Source organism: Pyrgilauda ruficollis, unplaced genomic scaffold, assembly GCF_017590135.1.
Source record: "Pyrgilauda ruficollis isolate IOZ18807 unplaced genomic scaffold, ASM1759013v1 scaffold2, whole genome shotgun sequence".
In the NCBI taxonomy this organism is placed as follows: Eukaryota; Metazoa; Chordata; class Aves; order Passeriformes; family Passeridae; genus Pyrgilauda; species Pyrgilauda ruficollis.
Window position 1 is genome coordinate 1,833,420 of NW_024519206.1, and position 24,622 is coordinate 1,858,041.

The following is a 24,622-nucleotide window of genomic DNA, read 5'->3' on the forward strand; positions in this document are numbered from 1 at the left end:
CCCCATACGTTTTCCATATGCCTCAGTTTTATGGTATAACTGAAAAGCTGTTCCATCTGATTTTTTTCTCTTCTTGGCTCTCTTTCCAAAATGCAAAGTATATCTCTGAAAAAATGATTAATACGAAGTCTAGGAAGTTGTCTGTTTTTATAAATTTTAGTGAAATTCTATATCTCAACCTTAACTACTGCATAAAGAATTAATATAGTAATGATCTATAATCTCTATAATAACTATTCTGTTATTATATAGAAAAATATATTAAGCCATGATATTTTAAAAAGTCATCAATGGTTCTCCTTTAGAAGTTATTAACCTCAGTTAGAGGATTGCAACTATTTTCATCACAATCTGAAAATGGCTTTTGTTTATGGAGTATAAATACTCTCCCACAAAACCCCCAAAATATGCTGAAATTCATTTTCCCAAGGTAACCTAATTGCTAATTTTAGCTAAGTCTCATATAGTCAGTTGTGACATAACTAGAAAATTCAGAAGAGGCTGAGAACATTGACGAGCGGTGATAGAAAGCTAAATATTAATTTTTAGGAAGGATTAAGGTATCTATAATGTACAAAAAAAGGTGCAGGAGGAAAGAAAACATGAGGTAAAATTGTTAATATGTTCCAGATACTTCTGTATGTTTCTACTACCAAATCAATCAAATCTTTTAAGCAGAACAGTATGTATTGATTTATGCTGAGCATGAATTTATTATTTATAGAGGGAAATCTCTGTAATAATAGTATTAACTTTGTAAGTAGCTACATGTTACATATTACTACTGCTATTTTTGAGATACAATTTCAGGTCTTCTGAGGTCTAAGGAACATTAGATAGGGTACAGTGATTTCATAAATGTAATCCTGACCTCTGGTGGCATTTGTCATGAATCACTGCCTTTATCCAGTGGTGGAAGTTGGTTTTCCTTGTGTTTCTCAGAAAGAAGATTCCTTTCATTTGCCTTAAGCCTATGTATTAACTGATGCAGTAGAAATGAAGCCTTTATTTTTATCTGTTAGACTACAGATTATATTTTACTTTATAATACTAAATAATATTTCTGTGAATTATTTTGAAAATGCAAGGAAGGAAGAACAATCAGACATAATGTCCTTTGAGACTTCCGTAACCTTCACTTGTTTTGTTTGTTCACCAAAACTGTGACTGCTGAGTAATGTATTGTAAAATTGAATCTATTCTTATTTTGTGATTATTTGTTCATGCGATTTTATCCAGAGCTCTTGTTACTTCTTGGTTCTGTTATGTTAAAATGGTATGTGGTTTGATTCTTTCAATGTTTAATTGTTTCTTGGGGTATGTAACTAAGCACATCATAAGTAATTAAGGCATAAGAATGTTTCAGTTTTAAAGGTGAACTGCAAAGCTTTTAAAGAAGAAATTGTAAGAATCTACATGAAGAGCACTTATAGACTTGCAGATCTCTAAATGGGTAAATCACTGGGACCATAAGTCAAAACAGAGGAGTCCTGCAGGCCTGGTTTAGCCATCTACTGACACTCAAGTTGGCATCTGAACTACTGAATTCATATATTTCAGATGAGTGGAAAATTAATTTTAAATTAAGATATTTTGAAGGTAGTTACTCATTGCCAGCTGTTTGTCTGCTCTTACACAGCAGAATTTGTCATGCTAGGGGTTGCCGGGCTGCTCCCAAGGTTTCCCTCAACACAGCACCCTGCTGTGGCTGTCTGGCTGGGGTTTTTTCACAGATTGCAGTCCAATTTGTTGCCTTGTCATGTTTCCCCTTGCACTTTGCCAGGAGACATTTGAAAGAAGAAGGTGTCAGATGAGAAAAGCATGGACTACCATGTTACTGTGTGGATCACTTGTGTGATGTCAAAGAGTTACACTCCCATGAAATGGAGCAGGATTTCTGATGTTCCACACAGTTGATTTGATGTGTGTAGCAAAATCTCTTAAGTTAAAGTCTTTTGTAGAATTTTCAGCTGCTGAGCAGTCTGGAACAGCTAATGAGATAAGACTTTCGTGCCTTTCCCGTTAGCTCTTGTTATAGTGTCTTTGATAGTCGCACATAGCCATGATTCATGGGAGAAGTGTATCCACTGTGGTAGATTACAGTGATTGTACACTGCATCTTTATCAATTGAGCCTGAGTAAAATGGGAGTTGCAAAGGGGAAAGGAAGGATTTCATAGTAGTTTCTATTAAACTACTAGTGTTGTTAATCTGGGACATGTGCCAAAATCAGAATAAAGATGTTGGTGCCAGGCACTGTGAAGACATTTGTGTGTCTGAAAGTAGAGCAAACATCTGGCAATACACAAATGATACACAGTGCCTCTATGAGTTGCCTGGACTGCTGTTTGCTGCAATTTTCTTTATTCCTTCTAAACTAAGGTAGTGATCTCTGTGCTGTCTTTTTTTTTTTTTTTTACTGGGAAAATCAGAAATTTAAAGGGCACTGTATCAACTCTGCAGCTTCTCTAATGCAGATTTATTCATTCGCCTAATACAAATTCAATGACTGTATTGATCCCATTTATAACAGTGCACTTATTGATTTGCTCAGGCGTGATAGTTATTTGTAAGTAAGCCCTGATCTAGGCTATGGCAGACATCTGAGCAGCACTGCTTCTTTTTTGATTTAAAGGTAATATTTGGATCTGAAATACTATGCTACCTTTCCATTTCTAGTACCATTATTTTTTGTTTCAGACTCTGATGTAATAATGAGCTCTGAGGAGAAATGCAGCTTTTCTTGCTTTCTCATTTTTGAACATTGGTCTGCTGTGTTAAAAGCATGCCTGTCTGTTTGATCGTTACTCATGTGTACACAGCATGCTCTTTCCATTTGAATTTTTTTTTTTTTACCTATAACTGCTGCTTTGGCTTGTGCTTGCTTTTTGGAGATTTTCTGGCTTTGGTTTGTACAGTCAGTAGAACCAAAATTCTCATAGAAGCTGAAAAGGCTTGCAGTCTTAGGTGAGTGAAAGAAAATTTATTTTCAAATGTCTTATGTCAAATGTATAATTTCTTTTTTTTTAATTTCATTAAATTCCTTCAAATTGAGAATTAAAGTCTTTGGTACTGCCTTTCATCCCCTATCAAGAGATAGATGACTTTCAGAAAGACTAAATCTTGTGGTGTATGAAAATCTTTCAGAAAGCATAACTATGTTTAATAATATATAAAAATACTAAAGTTGTAATTTAAAATGCAATAGTGCTGTATTTTAATGATTTAAAAGATAAAGCTTTGCATTGACCTTTAAATCTGAATTCCCTTGTTTTCTCTAGATGTTGATTGATTATCAGGTTTTTGTTTTTTGACAGTAGTTTTTATTTTTGCAATTTTGCGTGTTTTACCTGTTATCTATGCTTACTTTGATGCAATTTGCCACATAGAAAGCTATTTTTTATTTCAAATGAAATAAATTTTTGTAGCATAACAATTCCCGTGGGTCTGCAGAAATTGCCATATAAGATTCAAGTAAGTGGAAAATAAAAATCAAGCATTATTTCAAATAATGTATTTAGAAATTGTCTTTATACAGGTAAATGGTTGCAGTTTTGTGACAAGAACAGCTATACCTGCAGACTTAATCAGGGTACGGTATTGCAAATTGAATCGGAATACTAATGGAGAACACTAAACACCTCAATTTGTTTTGAACAAAACACTGTGTTGCTGACTAATACTTTATTTTGCATGCTGTGCTCTACATCTGCATTGTTTGCTATATTAATATAATGTATTATATTAAACTTGAAATGCAAACCAGTTTAGTCCATCTATTAAGGCTGAGGTTATAGAGCACAACTCGCAGAAATGTTTTGTGTCAGTGCTTTTGAGGTGTGAATTATACTAACAAAGGAGGTTACCATGGCAATAAGATCTTTGATGCTGTATTGTATGTTAATGTTCTAAGGTGGCATTTGGTACATAGTTTGATGCTTGACTTTACTGTGATAAAACATAAAAATTGGCATGTAAAGGAACTTGGATTGATTTAGGAAGAAGAATTTGGAGTTGAAGATCTTCATTCAGAACATGGAATGCAGCACTCACACACACAGCTAGAGGTGATGGAGAATCAGTTGGTTGGGAAACAACAAGAGATTGAAGAACTAAGCAGAGAGATAGAAGAAATGAGGGCAGCCTATGGTACAGAAGGATTGCAACAGGTATAATTACCTTACGTTGCTTTCTGCTTGCTATTTGGTTACATGCAAAAATGCAGAGCCTCACTGGAAAGAGTTCACAGTAATAGCAGCTGTGCAGAATGCAATCAGTGTGTGTTATAGAATTAATGAAATATAATTTCTTTCAGTCATATGCCATGTGTTCTGTTACTTTGAATGGCATTTCCATTGTGTGTCCTTTTTCTCTGTATTTTGTGACTAAAATTCGAATTGTCTTTGCAGTGGGATTCTTCAAATTAGGAATGGAAAGACAATTTTCTTCAAGAAAAGCCCTAATTCTTCTCTACTTATGCAAAGACTTTAATGTCTTCCTGCTCCTCCAAGATCAAAAAAACCTCAGGTTTTACTCCCTAAGGAATAACATAATTGAACCAAAATGTATTTGTATGTCAGACTTCACAGTGTGAAATACAAAAACGAGTGTCAGAATGTTTTAATTTAAAACACCTAATAATTTAGGTTTATAGGAAAGCATTTCTTACTTTAAAAATACCATTGGAATATAAACTTAAGTTTTAAAGTAAAGAATATTCTTCCAGTTTAAGCCAGTGGTGCAGTGCACTCAGGTCAGTGCTTTGTTGTGCGTTAAGTCTTACTTGTCTCTCTCTCTCAATTTGGATTCAGGTCATGTCACTGTATTTTGCTGGTTTTTTGCAAAGTACTGTAAAATTTTTTTTTTAATCTAATATTCAGTTATTTTTGCCATTGCATTACTACTACTACTACTATTATTATTATTATTATTATTATTATTATTTTAACTGTGGTAATAGATGTCATTTTATCCACCGTAGCACCAGTTAAGTGGTTGCCCCAGAAGAGGTGGTTTATTATTCCTTTGATAATAGATGTCATTTTATCCACCGTACCACCAGTATCCACTGGTTGCCCCAGAAGAGGTGGTTTATTATTCCTTTGTCTGGTGTTGAATTTTAATTACTGTGTCTTGAATCTGTTGTGCTAAACTTAATAGTCATGATCATAGCATAATAAAGAAAATAAGTACTTCTGATGATTGTAAGTGCTGTTATTTTTTCCTGAAAGAGTAGAAAGTGAAAATGTTTCTTAAAACTGCATTTTTAAAATGGCTATAATTACAATTTTTAAAATAAAATAAAAATTTACTTAAACAAAATTGAGCATTTTTGGGTTTGGGGCTGTGTACAATAATATTTTAATTCTTGCAGTGTATTTTTGTTTATAGTGATACAGTGCATAGTATCTCAATTGACAAATGCTTATGGTTTACTTTTCAGAAGAAACAAAAGAATTGTAAAAGGGGAGTGGGAAAGATAGTTGTGTGCTTTAGTTCTGCCTTTGTCAAGAACAAAGATTGAATTTAAAAAGTTGGAAATTATATAACATGATGTGCATTGGAACTAACATACATGCTCAGTTTCGTGATCTGTTATTAAGTTTCTCTACTATAACAAACTTTTAGTATTTTCATTAGGCCTGTGCTTTTTTTTTTGGAGTTGACTCCAGTGTTCTAAAAAGAACTTTATCTGGAAGCATTACTATGTTAACAGCCAAGATTCTGCATATAACGTGGCGACATTTTTTTTGGGAACATTGGAAACAATGCACTTAGAGGAGATTACTAATGGTTTAAGAAATTTGCAGTATGTAGAGAGGAGGCTTGCACTAGCCTTACATGAGTTCAAATTGAGAAAGAAACTTTCTACTGATACATGATGACATAAATGCACACAAAAATATTGCAAATCAATATTGTAGAATTTCTGACTGCTTGAATGTAATCCTACAAAAAATTAAAACAGTTGGCAAAGAATTTTTTTGTACTATTACAATTTCTTCATCATTACAATTTACAAAATATTCATCTGTTAAATATGCTGTATCCATTTTGCAGCTTGAACTGATTTTCTCATGTAGTTGTGAATGATTTCCCTGAGTTCACAGTGTAAGATACCGCATGGTATCTATTACCTGCTTTAGTACAATGAATGCTGTTTGTTGTACTTCAAGTGAGAGATGATATAACTTGCATTTTTGTGGGAAAAGTGTGTGAACATGAGTAGTTGTAAAAAACTGCTGAAACACTATTGGTAGATATTCTGGCTTCCTTTATGATGGTTTGTTTATGTGACCACACTTCTTATATTAAAAGCAAGTTATATATTTAACTAATTAACCTTCTTAAAAGTTCAGATTTTCTTATTTGTTAACTATATTTTATGGAGAGATCATGTATTGTTCAATGAAGGGGAAAACCTCTTTCTGAAATTTTTACAAATAGAGCTTGTGAAAAATATAAAAACTATACTAGTGATGGTATAGGTAGGAATGACTTATTCCTACCTAAAATCAGCTAGAATTTTTGACTGTGGTTTTCATGTGCATTAATAGTTTAAATTTTATCTTTTACAGCTGCAAGAATTTGAAGCTGCTATCAAAAAAAGAGATGACATTATCACTCAGCTCACTACTAACCTCCAGCAGGCACGGAAAGAGAAGGATGAAACCATGAGGGAGTTCTTGGAGCTTACTGAGCAAAGTCAAAAACTGCAAATTCAGTTTCAGCATGTAAGTTATAGAGCTGCCTACATTTACTTGGGTTTGACAATAGTTGTCACTTTGGAGGCTCCATAAATAGCTACTTCCTGTAAAAAATGGTTTTGTGCATTTTTCAAGGATCAGCCTCGTAGCATAGACCAGCAGTCATTTTCCTGGTCCTACAGTCCTATGTGTCACAGTACATAATAATTAACTATAAAGTGATAAATATTAGTCTGTTTTCTTTCCTATTATGTGGTAATAGCTTCTGATAAATGCTGAATTATTGCAGTTATCCTGGGGAAAAACACTTGGGTAATTAGTTCTCAGAGCTTTGAGCAGAAATGTTCCCTTTGAAATCAAAATGTCTAGCCATCACCTTCCATGGGCCACAGCTTCACGCTCCAGTCCTTATATTTTTGAATAAAAGCTTCCTTTGTGTGTTATTAAAAGGTCATTTAAATAACAAAGTGAAGCTTCAGAAAGACATTTCTTCTAAAAAGCATGGTGATTGAGGTGCCACAGGCACACAGAATACACCTTACAGTGTTGCAGTTGAATATTGAATATTATTCATGCTGTTTAAGTATATTATATAGCTTGTTTTGAGCTTCAAGTGGATTATATTCTGAAGCCTGAGATTTTATTATTAAAAATCTGATGGTGGGCTCTGTAGCTGCAGCTAGTTAGTTTTACTACATATTGATGTATCTGAGGCACTGCTGTCCTATGTTAGCTCACCATGAATATTTAATTAATACGAAATACCTTTTTATTGGTTGGCCATCCCAAATGAGTAAGGTTGTTTGACTTCCTCCAAAAGAACTTAGAAATCTTTGACTTGTGGTGTTGAAGAAGAAAGTAAAGATCACTATATCTGTATGTAGCAAAAGTGTTTTCTTAAAAACCTGCTGTATTTTAGGTTTTATTTCTTTCAAATTCAAGTTGCAGGCAAGTGAAGCCCTAAGGAACAGCAGCCATAGTTGCACAGCTGCTGATTTATTGCAAGCCAAGCAACAGATACTTTCACATCAGCAGCAACTAGAAGAACAAGAATGTCAGCTTAAGGATTACCGAAAAAAGAACGAAGAATTTGAAGAGCAGATTACACATCTTCAAGAGAAAATCATGACATATGAAATGGTATGTTCCTTACTCTAAAGATCTCTTTTCCTAAAGACTTTTCAGGATTTTGTAATTCCTTTGAAATAAAAAAGCCAAAGCACAAGCAGTGAGCGTGCTGCATAGAATGCATACAACGATTTTAAATTTTTGACACTGTTTCTGTTAACTAACACATAATATGTATATAATTTAAAACAGAAAATTTTATGTCAGTATTATATATTATTTTTATAAAAGTTGTGGAAATATTTAGAGCAAATTATGAAACTATGTTTCATGTGTTAAAAGATCTTCAATAAATGGCATTATTTTAGAAAAAAAATTATTTACCTGCTTGGACATTCTTCTTTGCATTAAGCAAAGACAGAATTTTTTCCTTTGTGTACTTTTTTAATTATCCTAATTAAAAAAGTATAATTTAAAAACCTAAAAAAAATCAAATATTATTAAAAGTGATAAAGACACTGGGGGTTGGAAAGAATAGGGGAGGAGCATGATGACATGGGTAGGGTAGGAGTTCTCAGTATTCCAAGGGTACAGGAAACCTCCAAATGAGGTCAACAAATAATTTATATTTATGTTTTATAACTAACATAGCCTCTCTAGACTTCAAAGAAAGACTAAATAGCTAAGTCTGTAATTGTTCTTACATATTCAGTTAATTAGCTAAAAATAAGAACATAAATTTCCTCTTTTTGTTTAAGGAAAAACAGAAGAAAGAGGGGGAAGATTTGAGTAAATTACAAGAAAAAGAAGCATTAGTTGAAGAGCTGGAAGCAAAACTTGGAGAAGAGGAAAAAAATTCATTTCAGCTAAAGGAAAAACTATCAGATGTCAGCAAATTACTTGAAGAATTGAAAGAAGAGATTTCCCTAAGGAACCAGCAGATAAGTAATATGAAAGCTGAACTTACCACCTACAAACAGAAAGAAAGACAATGTTCTGATGAAATAAAACAATTAATGGGAACTGTGGAAGAACTGCAGAAACGATGTTATAAAGACAGCCAGTCTGAAGCTGACATTGTGCAAAGAATGGAATTAGAAACACAAAGGAGACTGGCACAACTTCATGCTGAATTAGATGAAATGCACGGCCAGCAGATTGTACAAATGAAGCAAGAATTAATTAAGCAGCATGCAGTAGAAATAGAACGGCGTCTTTTGCAACAAAAAGTAGAATTGGAGCAAACTTCAAGTCTGTTTTTTAATGAGAATGTTAATAAAGATCAAATGCATTTAATGAATATTAAAATTAATGAATTGAATGTGAAATTGCAGGATGCTGATAAGGAAAGGGAAAAAATAAAACAAGAATTGTCACAACAGATGGAAGTTATTGCAACAGAGAAATCTCTTCAACAAACTAGAATTGAAGATCTTCTTCAGGAACTGAATTTTTCAAGAGAGCAGGTACAAAGAGCCAAGCAAACTATAGTGGATATGGAATGTAGATTAAATGAAGCTGAAAAATACCGGTTTGTGATTGAAGATTTAAAAACTCAGCTGGCTTCTGCCTCTGAATTTAGGAAAGACTTGGAAGTAAAACATGAGGCAGAAATCACAAATTACAAAATAAAACTTGAAATGCTAGAAAGGGAGAAGGATGCAGTTTTGGACAGGATGGCAGAATCTCAAGAAGCAGAATTAGAGAGACTGAGGACAAATCTTCTGTTTAGTCATGAAGAGGAACTTTCCAGGCTTAGAGAAGACTTAGAAAAGGAGCACCTGGTGAACATGGAAAGCCTTAAACACAACCTGAATATGCACCATAAGCAGCAGTTAGATGAAGTACAAAATGAAATGAGTCAAAAGATAGAAGCCATGCAACATGAAAAGGACAACTTAATCACAAAGCAAAATCAGTTGATTTTAGAGATTACAAACCTGAAAGATTTACAGCAGTCTATCGTAAATTCTAAATCTGAAGAAATGACACTTCAAATCCATGAACTGGAGAAGCAGATTGAAGTGCTTAGGCAAGAGGAGAAAGAGAAGGGTACCCTTGAACAAGAAATACAAGAGCTGCAGCTTAAAACTGAGTTGATGCAGGAACAAATGAGGGAGAGAGAAGATACCCTTCAAAAAAAATGTTCAGAACTAGAAACACAAAATAATGTTCTTAAGGGGGAAAATGAAACTCTGGAAGAGAAATTAAAAAATATGTTGGTATGCTCTGAAGAAAACTTACTTTGTAACAGTAATGTTAGCTCTAAGACAGAAATTTTGGACTTGCAAAAAAGAATAGAGAATCTGATTACTGAAAATGAGCAACTTAAAAACCAAAACAGTATCCTCCAAGAGGATACTGAAAGGCAGAAGAGTGCCTTTTCATTGACTGAGAAAAAACTTGAAGCTGGCTATAAGGAACTACAGAAAGAATGTGCAAGTCTTCTGAAGGCAAAAAATGAGTTAGAAGAGAGCAAGAAAAAGCAGGAAGCTGAATATAAAAGCAAACTCAAAGCTTTGAATGAGAAGATATGCCACTTACAAAGCAATAGACCAGTTTCATTTAAAACTAAACCCTCTGGTTTTGAAGGGAGTAAAGAAATAAAGGTGTCCAGGGAAGACATATCTGAGGCTGGAGAAGTTGTTGAGAAAGATGCAACAGAACTTATGGAAAAGCTCCAGACTACTCAGCGTGAGAAAGTGGAATTATCCCTGAGGCTTTCTGATCTTTCTGAACAGTTAAAGTCAAAGGATAGTGAAATCTGTCATTTAAATGAAAAAGTCAAATCCTTAAAAGATGAGAAAGAGCAAATTCTAGTAAAATGTAAAGAACTAGAAGTCACAATTAGTCATGCTCAGAGAAGAAATAGTAGTAGTAATGACTCTAAGAAAAAATGCTCTAAAGGAAAATCTCTAAAGACTGCTACTCCAGCATCTGAAAGTAGGAATAAACCGCCTGGTTCAAGGAGTAAAACTGATGGAGGAACAAATTCAAGAGGTAATCTAAGTTCTGGTAAAGACTGCAGCCAAGAGGTAACAAAAAGGAAGGAGGTCCAGCAAATGCTGAAACCAGAGCAGCAGTCTGTTGTGGAACATGTGCATGGGACGCCAGACAGGGTGACAGAGGAAGCATCATTACCAGCCATTACACAGAGTGAAAATAACCTTCAGCAGCAAGTGGATGCCTTAAAATCAGAACAGGTATGTGGTGTAAAACAGTGTAGAAAATACTTTAACTATGAAAATTTGTGGGAGGTTACCCTTAAAAATTTGCATCGTATTTTTTCCAGCTGGCTGCTTTGAAGTATAGGTATGTGTGTCAGTGGGGGAAAGGGTTGTGGCCAGTGGTTGAAAGAGGTTATATGAATGACCAGAATTATGAGCACAGTCAATGTGTATGAGGATGCTTTTTGAATGAAAAAAACCTCTTCCCTTGCATTTAGTTAAGTCAACAGCAACAACAAAAGACTACCAGACTACCAGAACACTTCATGTTTTGATACAGCATTTCACTTTCTTAAGAGAAAAACTTATTTTAGACATAACTTTTTATTCTGTGATTAGTTTTTCAGTTCTCTTAAGTACTCATTCAAACAGTATAAAGAATAATGAAATTTCATGAGTCATTTTTGACCAAACTTCTGAAATACCAAACTTGTGAAATACAAAAATTTTGAAATATAAATATTTTGTTTTAAGAAATGTATCTAGATGTGATAATGAGAATGAATATCATGCAATTCTAACTATTGTCATAAGTTTTGTTGGCACAATTTTGCTTGTATTTCTTGGTATTGTAAATTAATTGTAGGTAGCTTGGAATGAATTCTTATTTATCAATACAAATAGCTAAGTACTGAGTTACCAGTATTTAATTAGGTGGTAGAATCATAAATCTATATATAAATTTAAATTTATGTACACTGATGAAGTTCAGTAGCTTGCTGCAAGTTGCGTTCAACTAAGTGTTCTGTGGAAATAGATGTTAAGCAGACTTCTACTGGTTTTTAAACTTTTTTTTTGTTTTATGAAAGTCAACCTAACAGTGAACTAATACCACCAACTGCCTAATATTGCATTGTAGTTCATTTATTTCCTAAGAAATAAAATCACAAGCAAAGCCACATTGGAAACAGTTGTGAGATTATAAAAAAGAGCTTTAGCTTTGTGATGGTTTGGTTTAGGCTTTTTATTTGTTTTTTTTGTTTGGTTGGTTTGGTTTTTATAAGGCTGTGATAAGGGTCTTAGAATTTCCTGCCATACAACAAAACATCATTGTGGTCCAGAGGTGTCTAAAAACTTTTTCAGACTTCAGCTTTAAGTAGGTCCCAGTTGGCATATCCCAAACATCTTTTTTCTTTAGCAATAACATCCCCAAATTGCAGACTGGAACTACAAGCCTTGAAAATCAATGCTTTTAATGTCTGCTAATAACACAATCTTTTCTCTGTGTTTAGAGTGCACTTGCTTAACTGCTCCATTAATAATGATATTGCTCCTGCTTCACTGGGTTAAAATTCCTTGGGATTTTATTGCTGCGAAACAGGAATTGAAGCCTGTTGAGTTTTGTTGATTTTAATTTGATTTTTATTTTAAGTTGAATAAGTGTCCTACTATTTTGTTAAAACTGAATTTTCTAAACCATGTATACTTAAATTTACCTTATGCATACTATATATGATATCAGCATTCCATTCAACACATTACCAATCTCAGAAATTTCTAAAGATAGGTCTTTATATTTTCTTGTTTCTCACTCTTTTAAATTGTGTCTTTATATTCAAAGACTGATTTACAGCTGCAAATGGAAGCACAGCGGATTTGTCTATCCCTGGTTTATTCAGCTCATGTAGACCAGGTTTGTGAGTCCTTGAAGGCAGAAAAAGAGAGTGCACTTTGCACTCTTAAAGAGGAGCTTGTTCATAATCATATGCAAGAGATGACTGATCTTAAAAGAATGCATCAGCTGGAGCTCCAGACCCTGAAATTTCAACAAGGAGGTAAGTTGACCAAAATTATGAGAATGAAGCTCTATATGAAAAGCTGTCTTAAAAAACTCCAACCAAACAAGTGCAAGAGTTTGTGCATTTAGCTGTCCAATAAATTGTTTTTATATCATATTTTGAAGTATTTTTTTTCAACAAATTGTTTACCCAGTCTATTACTGAGGTAACTTGGAAAAAAAAGTATGTAAAAAATAAGGAATCAAAAGTATTACAACTCATTGTTTGCTGTTTATATTAGCTCAATTTATTGTGAAGAATAATATAGTAGATTCACCTATAAGGTGAAAAATAAGCAAATTCACCAGCAAAGTATTTTTGGACTTGTTCTTTTCTCTTTTCTTTGCATTGCTGCATTGACACCCTGCACACTTTAAGTAAACTTTGGTACTGCTTTTTGCCTCAGTGAACTTTTATGTTATCATGATGGTTTTCTGTCTCAGGTTTTCTGTTATACCATGTTTTGCCTTTGTTTAAATTTTTTGCACAAGTTCTTCTCCCTCCACTAGGTATCTGTATGCTTTTATCTTTCTGGAGGTCAGTAATACACAAAGCCATTTCTTATCTCTTGCTCCTCTAGAATGTGCAGCTCAGCTGTGATAATTGAAACTGTCCATGTGTTGTAAAAATAAAGAGGGGAACAAAAAAAGTGTCCTTCCTCAAGCTGAAGAGGCAGCCTTACTGAGGCAGGAAATTAGACCTTTGAAAAGTTGTTGTGCATCTAGTGTTTAAAAATAATATGAATAATTTGTATTCATAGATGATGAAGAGAAATCTACACAAAGACTTATAGAAAAACTGAATGAAGCTGTCACTGAGGAATGTTCCAGGCTCACTCAGGTGAGGCTTAACAAAAAGCCTTTTTCAAAATGAAAATTTAGAAAACAAAAAATGATGGTTAGTGAGTCATCATATTTTTCTACATTATTTTTGCATGTTTTCTTTGCAGCTTTTCTCTTTGCATTGATCTCAAAATAGCTGAGCTTCCAAAATAGTATTGCAAATGGTTTTGTATTTTTTTTTTCCTAAACTTATATTCTTGTCCAGACAAGTCTTTTGTCTTGCACACAGTCCTAATCTTCTAGCTAATGTTGATCTCATCTCTGCAAGTTTGGAAGTACTTTTTTCCTTTCTCTTTGTTTCTGGATATATCTTCTTAATTCAAGAGTCTGGTGTCACTCACAAGCATCTTGATGCACAGGACATCACCTCTCACATCTGCAATAGGATAGGAATTTCTTTCTTAGCTGCAGTTTATCTTTCAAAGACTTTAAAGTGTCAAACAATCTAAAAAAATTACTGTCCGTATTGTTTTTAGTAAATAAATATTACAATCAAAAATGGAAGCTTATATTTAGTCTTCATTCTAATATCTGCCACCTATAATAATATTTTGGCATATCTTTTTTTCTAGAGCAATAGTAATTGATGGCCCTTATGGGTGCTTTTTGACCGTCAATTGAGTTACGTATTAGACTTATTTCTAGATAAATTAAGCTGCTTTTGTCACTCACTGTAAGTTTTTAAGTCTAAAATACTTCCAATGGATGGGGTTTGGGGTTTGGAATTTTTTTCCTTCTTTGCTGGACGTTTTTCAACACCTTTTTGGGAAAGTGAATAGCAGAATTTTAACTTGAGATCTGCCATAGGAGAGATTAGGCAGGACTCCATGATAGCTCACAGAAAGTGGCAACTAAATGAGAGTGCTTGGCATGAGTTATTTCACAGCGTGAAAAATGCTGCCTGTTTGTATGATCCTTTTGTAGAGCTGTCGGAGAAATTATGGTTTTACTTTTCTAAGTTGAATTTGGGTTTTTTTGAGTACAAAATCTTTAAATAAAGAATCCCACAGTGCTTTGAGCAAGCAGTTTCTTTTCAAGTATCAGTTATCTTCAGAAATCATATGGATAAATCTTCTGTTTGCCTGCCCATTGTGAATATGGCAGTATTCTGCTGATCACATAGCACCAACAAACATAGGGTATTCTGTTCATTACTTGCTTTTTTCTGCCATACTCTTTTGTCTGATTTGTTCAGCACTTAAAGAACAAGATGAGCTGTAATTCCTATAAAGATACAAATTTCTGCTTTAAGGAATTTCTATTTTAAGTAAAATTGTAGCTTATGAGAATGAGACATTTAAAATGTAAAGTTGCTTTCCACATTAATAAAGAAGGCTTTTCTCTACAAGATTTTAATACATGGCAGTTCCAAATTAAAGACTGATTTGGAAACATATGTATTTATGCTTTAGCTGAAAAGTCTTTTCATATCTGTTTCTTTTATCAGGAGTTTTAAAGATTGTCTACATTCTTAGGATTCAACAGAACATTTATGCCATCATTTTCACAGAAGTTAATGCTCACAAAATACTACTTTTCCCTGGTTTTCTTGTTTTCTTTGTGGATTGTGATTGATAAAATAATGATCAATTGTTTACTCTTCACTTTGTTTGATTTGTTATGCAGGTTTTATGTGGCAGTCAGAATGAACATTCTTCAGCTGCTGTAGAAGCTGTTGACAGGGAACAGGAAAATTTCTGTAAACATGATGTGGAAGAAAAACTGAGTGTAGAATTACCAGTACACAGAGATCAAGCTCAAGGTAATGACTTTGTACTATCATGCTGGTTAAAAGTACTTATTTAAAGCATTTCAGACTGGCACTTTTGCCATTACGTTTTCAGGTACTAATTCATGTACTTAGATAGTCGTTTTAGAGATTTCCTCATTATTCTGAACCACTTTATTTTTTGTTATGGTTATTTTTTGTGCTGTTTCCATTTTCATGGATATTGGTGGAAAAATGTTTTTGGGTTTTTTTCTCTTCTTCCTTTTGTAGAAGAAGCTAGCAGTCCTACCAAAAAAAATACATGTGTATCAATACATACAAAAATTAGTTAATAATCTGGAAGGGCTTCATTTGTTTCAGTATTTTGTAATGTTTATCAGACAATTCTTCAGGGCAGAGCTTATGAACAAATCACTTGTGTTAAAATTTGTGGTAAAGTGTTTGTTTTCTTTTGTTAAAGTCCCTGGTTCTTTGTGTAATTTAACTGTGCAAGAACGTATGGATGCACTTCTCCAGAAGATAATGGAAGAGTACAGCAGGCTGAAAGCACTTCAAACACAGCTGATGGCAGAGTTTAAACAGGTAAACTTTTATAGCACAGGGTATATGAGCATTTGAATTTTGTCTGTTGCACGAATTCCTTCTGGATGGCTGAGGAAGTGTTTGAAAATGTGTGTATCCTGGTTGAGTGGCAGAGCAGGGCAGTGATTTGAGAACATGGGGAAAGCTGCTGTCCATGCCACAGAATCGTGGACTGGTTGAAATTAGGAAGCACCTCTGGAGTTCATCTAATCCAGCCCCTCGCCAAAGCAGTATCAGCTAGGAAAGACTGCCAAGGACTGTGTCCAGCTGCATTTTGATACTTCACAAGCCCAGTGGGCAACTTTGCCTTCTTCAGGTTATAAATACCCAGCTCTTCCACGTCTCCTAGTGCAACAAATGCTCCAAGATTCCCATCTCCTTTGTTACACTGTGCTGGACCCGTGCCAGTATATCCATTTCCCTTTCATACTGGAAGTGCAGCACTGGGTATAATATTTTTGTGCTACTGCTAGACAAATTGTTGTTAATTGCATTTACTTGGTTATTATTTAGGTCAAGGAATCAAGTCTGTCGTCTTCAGAAAGGAGGAAAGAAGAGGAACCTATCCATATGGAAACAAGAAAGGAAAGTCTGCAGACTCCTCCACAAAATCTAATGGGTAAAAAGATGTATATGCTGTTTTTAATGTATGTATATTTAGAGAAAAAGAAAAGACAATGACTTTCAATTTTAACTGATTTATATCTTACTACAGCTAGAACGTAAAAGATTTTTTCTGATTTTGCAGTACAATGCTCTGATTTTGTCAATTCTGTAAATTCTTTCAGAAGTATATTCTGTGATACATTTTTGGTTTAGTATTTTTTAGTTTTCCACAATAACAATTTGTTACCCATATCAAATATTGTTTTGCAAAATAGAAGATGAGGTTATAATTTTTTGTTACAGAAAAGTAGTTGACAGGATGTCAGAAATTTTTTTAACTACATTAATTATTCAGTCCATCACTGCTAGATATTTGTGAAGAAGTTAATATAGTTTCTTCTTTCTTTCTCTCTTTCTTTCTCTCTTTCTTTCTCTCTTTCTTTCTCTCTTTCTTTCTCTCTTTCTTTCTCTCTTTCTTTCTCTCTTTCTTTCTCTCTTTCTTTCTCTCTTTCTTTCTCTCTTTCTTTCTCTCTTTCTTTCTCTCTTTCTTTCTCTCTTTCTTTCTCTCTTTCTTTCTCTCTTTCTTTTCTTTCTTTTCTCTATATGTCCTTTTCACCCCCTGCTTCACACAACCTCTACACAGATCCTACAATTCAAGAATACTGTTCAAAGGAGATAGGGAACCTTAAGAAACAACTTGAGGAGCAGCATGCTCTAGAACTGGAACACCTCCGGTCCTATTTCCAGCAGCAGCTGAAAGAAAGTCAAGAGAGATACACTGCAGAGCTTGTCCATCTGCAGGATAAGCTTCAGATTACTGGGGTATCCTCTGACCACACAAGGTATTCATCAGTTTTGCAATGCTTATAATTTCACACTTGTTCAAGGAGTGTTTCAAATAACCATGTGTGTTCTTCTTCAGAATTGCAGAAATTCTTTATAAACATTTATATAATAAATATATATATATATATTTAATATATATAAACATATAATAAATATTGCTCTTCTGTAGTTTTGTTCCGTCAAGAGTTGTAAAGAGTCTTATGAAAAAATGACATAAACATTATGAATTAAGTAGTGTGGCATTTATAGTTACTAGAGGAATATTTTATAAATGGAATAATGTATAAAAGTAATTTCATATATATGAGCTTTATAGCAACAATTTCAAAACTTCAACTCAGTAGACTGCATTTAGTCTTCAAAACTCCAGGCACTATCCTTTACATCTAAAGACATCTTGTGCAGATGTAGTTGCCTGAAATTAATTATTTTCTAGAATAATAGATAATAATAAAGTTTGTGGTGAAGTTTAGGTCCATTTAACACATTCTGGTTTTCATCAAGTCATGGGCAAAATACTGATTTTTAAAAAAATTATTATTTCCCCTCTTTGCTTTTTGTACCTTTTTAGTGTATCCTCAGATTCCGAAAGAAGGTTAAAAGAAGTCTTCAGGAAAGTAAAGTGCACAGAAAATCTTCATCAGAGAAAAACAGATAAAGCATTAGAGGTATGATGTAACCCAGTTGATAGCATATATATATATATAAGAGTGATAATATATATATATATATATATATATATATATATATATATATGAGTGACATAATTTACATGCTTTGTCTCCTTAGATAAAATTGAAATATGGACTAATACTTAGTAGATTAAGGTAGTTATCATCTTAGTATTGTGCTGTACTATTAGACAGTCCATGTTAGGGGAAAAATACTTAATTTTTTCTGAAAAACGTATCTGGATATATATATATATAAGAGTGACATAATTTACATGTTTTGTCTCCTTAGATTAAATTGAAATATGGACTAATACTTAGTAGATTAAGGTAGTTATCATCTTAGTATTGTACTGTACTATTAGTCCATGTTAGGGGAAAAATACTTAATTTTTTCTGAAAAACGTATCTGGGAATTATGATCAAGAAAACTTGCTTTATTGATGCTGGGTTTAAGTTTATTTTCTTAATTTTATCTTTGAAACAAGACATTTCAGTTGTCTGCTTCTTATTAAAGTGGGAGACAATTCATGTTCAAATTCTGGGATATCTTTAGGAATCTTTAAAATATTGTGACCTTTCTTTAAATACGAGTTATGAAAGGAGCAATTTAAGTGAAATACCAGGATTTTTGTAGTACATGCTGCACAGTTTAGGATAAATTTTGGAAAGATTTTGGAAAAATTTTGGAAAATAGCCCCAAAGATTTTAAGAGACCAAGTGCAAATGGGACAGACCCCATGCATTCCTTCCCTAGGAGTGCTGGAAACCTGGCTGAAAAATTCTGCATTTTGCAAAATAATAATGTTTTTTATGCTGTGATTCTGTGCTTACTGACCTGGTTTCACTGCATTTGACATCTCAAATGTTGCAAACTCAACTTTTAAAATTCATTTTGAAGTAGAAACAAGGCAAAGTGGTCTACCCAGTTCTTCTGTGTTGTGATACAAAATTACGTGATTTGTATGAGATGAAGAAAACCTAACTGAGGGAAAAAATCTCTTGCTGGATTGAAACTTGAAACTGATGAAGTGAAATCACAAATACCTGATCTGAGATTTCATGTTTTTATTAACAGCTTGGTAGGGAGATGGAAATGCAGAATGATCTGGATGTTGTTCAATTACTCCAAAAACAATACCAAGAAAGATTAGAAGAAGAAGTAGCAAAGGTATTACTTCTATTTCTTTTCTTTAAAATATGTTTTAAAAATTTATCATTTTTATTTACCATTTTCAACTATTTAGGCAGTTCCTGTAGTATATACTAACATTTGTATGATTTATTTACAAAGAATAGTTTCATTTGGCTTCTGAATGAGAAAGCCTTAAAAAAATTCTGGAACATTTTGGGGTTTCTTAGTTATCAGTCCTATTCCTGACTCATAGTTTCTATTCATATGGGTTGTAGTGGTAGTGTTTAAAACTTAAGGAAATAGACAATATGCTACCATATTCTGCACTAGAATTTATTTTAAAAATTCAGAGACTTAGAGTGTATTTCTTGCTACCATAGGCTTATCAGTGGGTCAGTTCAAAAGCCTTTTACACTTAATAGTTTAATATTATTTTCTGATCATATTTTATTGTGCATATTAATATGTTGTGTAATAGTCATAGTTTTTCTTTGGATCTGCTGACTAAAACATGAAAAGTAAAAGTAAGATTTTATAGGTAGAGTATATTTGTTTATGGATTTACTTACTTTCTGATTTGAAAAAAATTTCCACTTTTTTACAGTGGAAAAAAATATATTCTCTAATCTGATGCCAAAAAAAACCCCTTCTTTGTGAGGAAGCAAATGTTGCATTGCTTAAGATCAGTTTAAGTTCTTAAGACAAACTCACATTTTCTGGAAGGGAAGAGTTTGGTGTTTTCAAGTGTAACAATTCTGTATTTATTATACTATTTTTCACACTTTTTGTAGCTTATGCTATAAATCACTGTATTCTAAATCTAGAATAGAATTACTCACATGATTGGGAAAGTGATTTATTTGTATTAGAGATATTAAGCAACACAAAAGTTATCAACCTGTTGTAACTGCAACTGCAGCTAGTTAGTGCCAGTAATTTCTTTCTGGTTAAGTAAAATTCCTGTGCTAAGTATCAAGCACATGGCACTGCTTTCTTTATACAGCCCAAAATTCCATGTCAGTCAAACTTTTACATAGGATGCTTGGCTAAATAGAAAAAGCTTAGCACAGCTGCTCCTAAGTCTGCTTGCCAGCACTTTTTGAAATCATCTAATAGGATCTTTTTAAAACAAGCAACAACTTGATATTTCCATGCTAAATAATCTATTGTAACTGAAAACAGCATTGTAGTTCATTAAACTACCTTAAATACAATATGTCTGTATTTTAAGACATGACCATTTTCAAGATGGACAAGATATCTTTGTCCTTTTATCTTTTTGTTTTCCTCTGGGAACTTTTGGTACTTACATTTTTATTGTTGATGGTCATCTGTGAGATTTCTTCAGTACTAGGAGATAATGTGAAGCATAAACTAATGCAGACTTCTCTTATTTTTTCAGGTTATTGTGTCAATGAGTGTAGCATTTGCCAAACAGACTGAATTGTCAGGAATTTCTAGGCAGAAGGAAGAAGCACCAACACAGATTGTACATCCAGAAAGAATACATTTTGGAATTAAGCAGCAGCACAGTGAGGAAGAGGTTGACAGCCTTCTTAGGAAAGCAACTGGAAAAGGCAGTAGGAATGAAGGAGGATTGAAATCACTTTGCAGTGAACTCAGTGAGGAGTCTGGAGAGACCAATTCACTTGGAGAACAGCTTCATTGTAATAGCAGCCCTGATTGCATATTAGGGCAGACGACACACAAGTCAGTGATTTCTGAAGGACTTCTTTCCCATAGCAAAGGTCTTACAGCAGAAGAAACACCAGTAAGTGTTAAAAAAAACAGCAAAGAAAAAATTAGGATGAAAATCCCATTTAAACGTTTCCTTTTCCCTTTCAAATGGTTGACAGATTCAGACCTAAATTATCTACACTTCTTTCCTGTGTGCTATGCCTGAGGAAGGGAATATGATGCCAGCTGTATTGCAGACAATAAATTGTTTAAGACTTTTTGTAAGCTAGGTTATCATTTAGTGGTTATAGAAAGAACAGATTGAAAATAGTGCTTAAACAGTTTGAGCCTCTTGTGATAAAGGATATCAACTGAACACAAAAATTATTGAAGTGATGTAAAGCATATAGTTAGCATTTCACAAACATGGGGTGGAGCCAAGCTAAAATAAATATGATAAAAAGGAGTCATAAAAAGCATGAAAGCTAATACTGTCAAGAGTAATTGGAAAAAAAAATCTTTTTAAATGCAGAATAGAATAATTCTAAGCCTGGACTGTCCAAGAAGCAGGCAACACGATAATGCTTTAATTCCGGCTACTTTCATTTATGAACGCATTTTCTGAAATTTATTTAAATATATCCTAGGAACAGTTGTTGAAAATAAGATGCTAAAGTGGTTGCACTGTTTCAGCACTCTGGTGAGGTGGTGGCCGCGGACACAGGCACAGACACATCCAGTCAGCTGCTGTTGTACGAGGAGCGCTTGGAGGACATGCGGCAGGAGCTCGTGCGGCAGTACCAGGAGCACCAGCAGGCGACTGAGTTACTGAGACAGGGGCACATGCAGCAAATGGAGCGTCAGAAGGAAAATCAAGATCAACTCTTAGCTGAGCTGGAGAGTCTTAAGGTGCAATTAGCTGAGGTAATACAGAATTCAACCAGTGAGTTAATATGGGTTAACAAAGGAACACCACCAGGCAGATTCATATTTATGCATTTATATCTATTTAGAGGGAGAGGGAGGCATGCGCGTATTTATCATGTGCATGCATACACACTTGTGCAGACACACATATCTTTTTGTGTGTGTGTTGTGTACATACAAACCCATATATGTATATATTTATAGAAGACATATTTCTTTAATCAAAGCTAAGGCTGTGATGGATTGATTTAGACTTCTGGAAACATGGAGCAAACCTGCAGTGCTGCACAGCAGCCAGAAGAGAGTGATTGTGGATGCACTGCCAATCGGGCCACCTTCCAGATACATGGCCCTGTGTAGGATGCAGGCTAGCAGCCATTTACATCAATGAAGCCACCAGCCATGACTAGAAATACTATAAAATTCTTCATTTTTCATCATTCTGATTTGAACCATATCAGTGGCTTCCTGCAACAATGTGTTTTGTCATTTTGGGTTTTTTTTTCCCCAGTTCTGGGAGATAAGTCCTTACCAGCTTTTAGAATGAAGCAATATCTGTGGGGCTTGGTGAGAAACATCAATGTTTCTTTGCCTTTTCAAACTTAACATGCTGTCACTCCATATCTATTCAGAGCCTACAGTAGGTGTGCTAATGAAACTCATTAGTTTCTCTTAATTAATAATACTTCAAAAATAATGCCATTTATAGACATGTCTTTCAAGGATTCCTTCCACTTAAAGACAAAGTAAAAAGAATCCAGAAGAATATATCTTGCTCTGATTTAATTTCAACAGTGTAACATTACCAAAATGCCCATGAAGCTAGTAATCAGTGATTTCTAGCATTCTTTGCTGTCACTGTGGAGTGGAGCTTCAGACCTTTCCAGACTTGGTTCTGCTCTGTTTAAGTTTGGGCTCAAGGTGTTCTGGAATCTAGAAAGCCAGTCACTTGTACCTTAGGAATCCTTTCCAGCAACACCAGCTGTCTCTCCTAGCTGCTTTGAAGGTGTCCTAGAATAATTTATCCTGATAATCCTTCCTTTTGATATATGTATACTTTCTCCTTTTACTTTTTTTTTTCAGTTTGTAACTGTATCTTTGTCAGGGTTGCAAACTCCTATAACTATAAAAATCACTAAGTAGAACTTAGGCTGCTGGGTTTTTTTTGGTTTTTAATACCTAGTATGTGTGTTCATAAGAACTACATACAAATGTATGCATTGTGTTTAAGCCATGAACACTTCTAGCTCTTCTAAAAGAGAATGTGTGTAGGGTTTTTATAAAAATAAGTTGCTATTATTATCTTTTTTTCTTGTGCAAAACATGTTATAGCATGTAATATTCAGAAATTCCCTCCAGTTTATATTGTGACCATTGTATTTCCTAAAGAGCATAAAAATGGTATGAAAATCTGAAGGAAGGTTTAAGTATTTTTAGAAAGCTTTCAGTGTTTTTGTAATGATTTAAAGAGATGGACTGAAATTTCGTTGTTCAGTGTCTGTAAAGAATTAGAAGTGACAGGACTCACTTGACTCAGAAGCTTAAAAAACTGTGAGCCTCTATAACACTTCTTTCTTAGCGTGTCTCAATGGAGAATGACAGCCTGGTTGCAGAGAGAGAGAGAATGCTTTTAGAAGAACTGGAATCTTTAAAACAACATTCTGTACCCGGAAAAGAGAGGCTGTTTTGCGAGTTACAAAACAACAGCACACAGACAGAGGTAAATATGGACTTTGACTTTCTGGGCAACCGTGGCATGTAAAACCAGTAAGAGATTCCTGTTGGCTGTTACTCGTTCTGTGTAATATATTTTCCTAAAAGATGTTGGGTATTGCTGGAAAAGAGCAGCTGTAAGATTCAAGAGGTGGTAGTGGTAAACATAGCTTTTTGACTTCAGGTAAGCAGAAGCTGGTTGAACAGCTTGAAGGTGGGGATTATTACTACTGCTATTTCCTTAAGTAAACTCACTTTTTCATATTGCTATAGCAACATAAACAGAAATACAACAGCTGCTTAATCAGTGTAACAAAGTTCTTTCTAATTGGCCCCGCCTTGGATTTCCTGGTTTGTTTTGTTAATATTTTTTTCCACATAGTAAGAGTATTACTTGATTTGTAATTTGGTGCAGAAGTATTAAAAAGGAAATGACAACTCATTTAGGTTTTAAATTCCAAATCCTGCCATATATAAGAAGAATATGTTGATTCTGACATGACAGGATTCCTGTCCTTTTTGTTTTCTCTCCCTCTGCCAAAACTTACTCAGAATGAAAATGAAAACCAAAATGATGCAAGAGAGCAGCTCTTTGAGCATGAAGATGGGGGAAGAAAGCCTGATGAAACACCTTCAGCTCTTCTTTCTAAAGAAAGGTGCTTAGAACTGTTAAAAAAATATTTTTCTTAAATTTTGTTAATCTTGTTCTTGCTGTTAGATTAATAATATTTATAAGCTTTATTCTGATTGATGATAATGTCCATCTTTTGTTCTAGAAAACCATATTTGTAAGTTTATGTACTTTAGGTTAAATAGTATCATATTTTTTATAAAGCCTAACAATGTAGTTTTGTAGAGGATGAGACAAATCTTAGCCTATTATACTATATATTTTGTATTACACACGTTGAATCATAAACATTATTTATACACATATATTTATATACATATTGTGTGTACATATGTGAATTAAGTTTATATTAGTACGATTGTTTCATTTTATAATACCAGTTGACTATTCTGTAAAGTTTTTGATCTGTGTAGAGGGGCAATTTTCTTAACTGTCATTTGAGAAAGGATTAATTTTATAATGAATACCAGGTGAAAGCAGACCT

The 24,622-nt window shown here is 33.9% G+C and overlaps 1 protein-coding gene across 6 annotated transcripts in view; it reads left to right on the forward strand.

Moving 5' to 3' along the window:
- The window catches only part of AKAP9 (A-kinase anchoring protein 9), a 106,157-nt gene that overhangs the window by 35,976 nt on the left and 45,559 nt on the right, over positions 1–24,622 (forward strand). For 3 of the 6 annotated variants that reach the window (XM_041466775.1, XM_041466777.1, XM_041466780.1), the window contains 17 exons: positions 3,538–3,591; positions 3,998–4,168; positions 6,578–6,733; positions 7,649–7,846; positions 8,533–10,977; positions 12,563–12,776; positions 13,540–13,619; positions 15,248–15,383; positions 15,811–15,932; positions 16,446–16,551; positions 17,182–17,380; positions 17,956–18,052; positions 19,134–19,226; positions 20,593–20,961; positions 21,561–21,791; positions 23,374–23,514; positions 24,060–24,163. In XM_041466775.1, coding sequence (XP_041322709.1) covers positions 3,538–3,591; positions 3,998–4,168; positions 6,578–6,733; positions 7,649–7,846; positions 8,533–10,977; positions 12,563–12,776; positions 13,540–13,619; positions 15,248–15,383; positions 15,811–15,932; positions 16,446–16,551; positions 17,182–17,380; positions 17,956–18,052; positions 19,134–19,226; positions 20,593–20,961; positions 21,561–21,791; positions 23,374–23,514; positions 24,060–24,163 — 4,916 coding nt within the window. The remainder of the gene's footprint in view (positions 1–3,537; positions 3,592–3,997; positions 4,169–6,577; positions 6,734–7,648; positions 7,847–8,532; positions 10,978–12,562; positions 12,777–13,539; positions 13,620–15,247; positions 15,384–15,810; positions 15,933–16,445; positions 16,552–17,181; positions 17,381–17,955; positions 18,053–19,133; positions 19,227–20,592; positions 20,962–21,560; positions 21,792–23,373; positions 23,515–24,059; positions 24,164–24,622) is intronic. The other 3 variants (XM_041466776.1, XM_041466779.1, XM_041466778.1) reach the window with 3 other exon arrangements.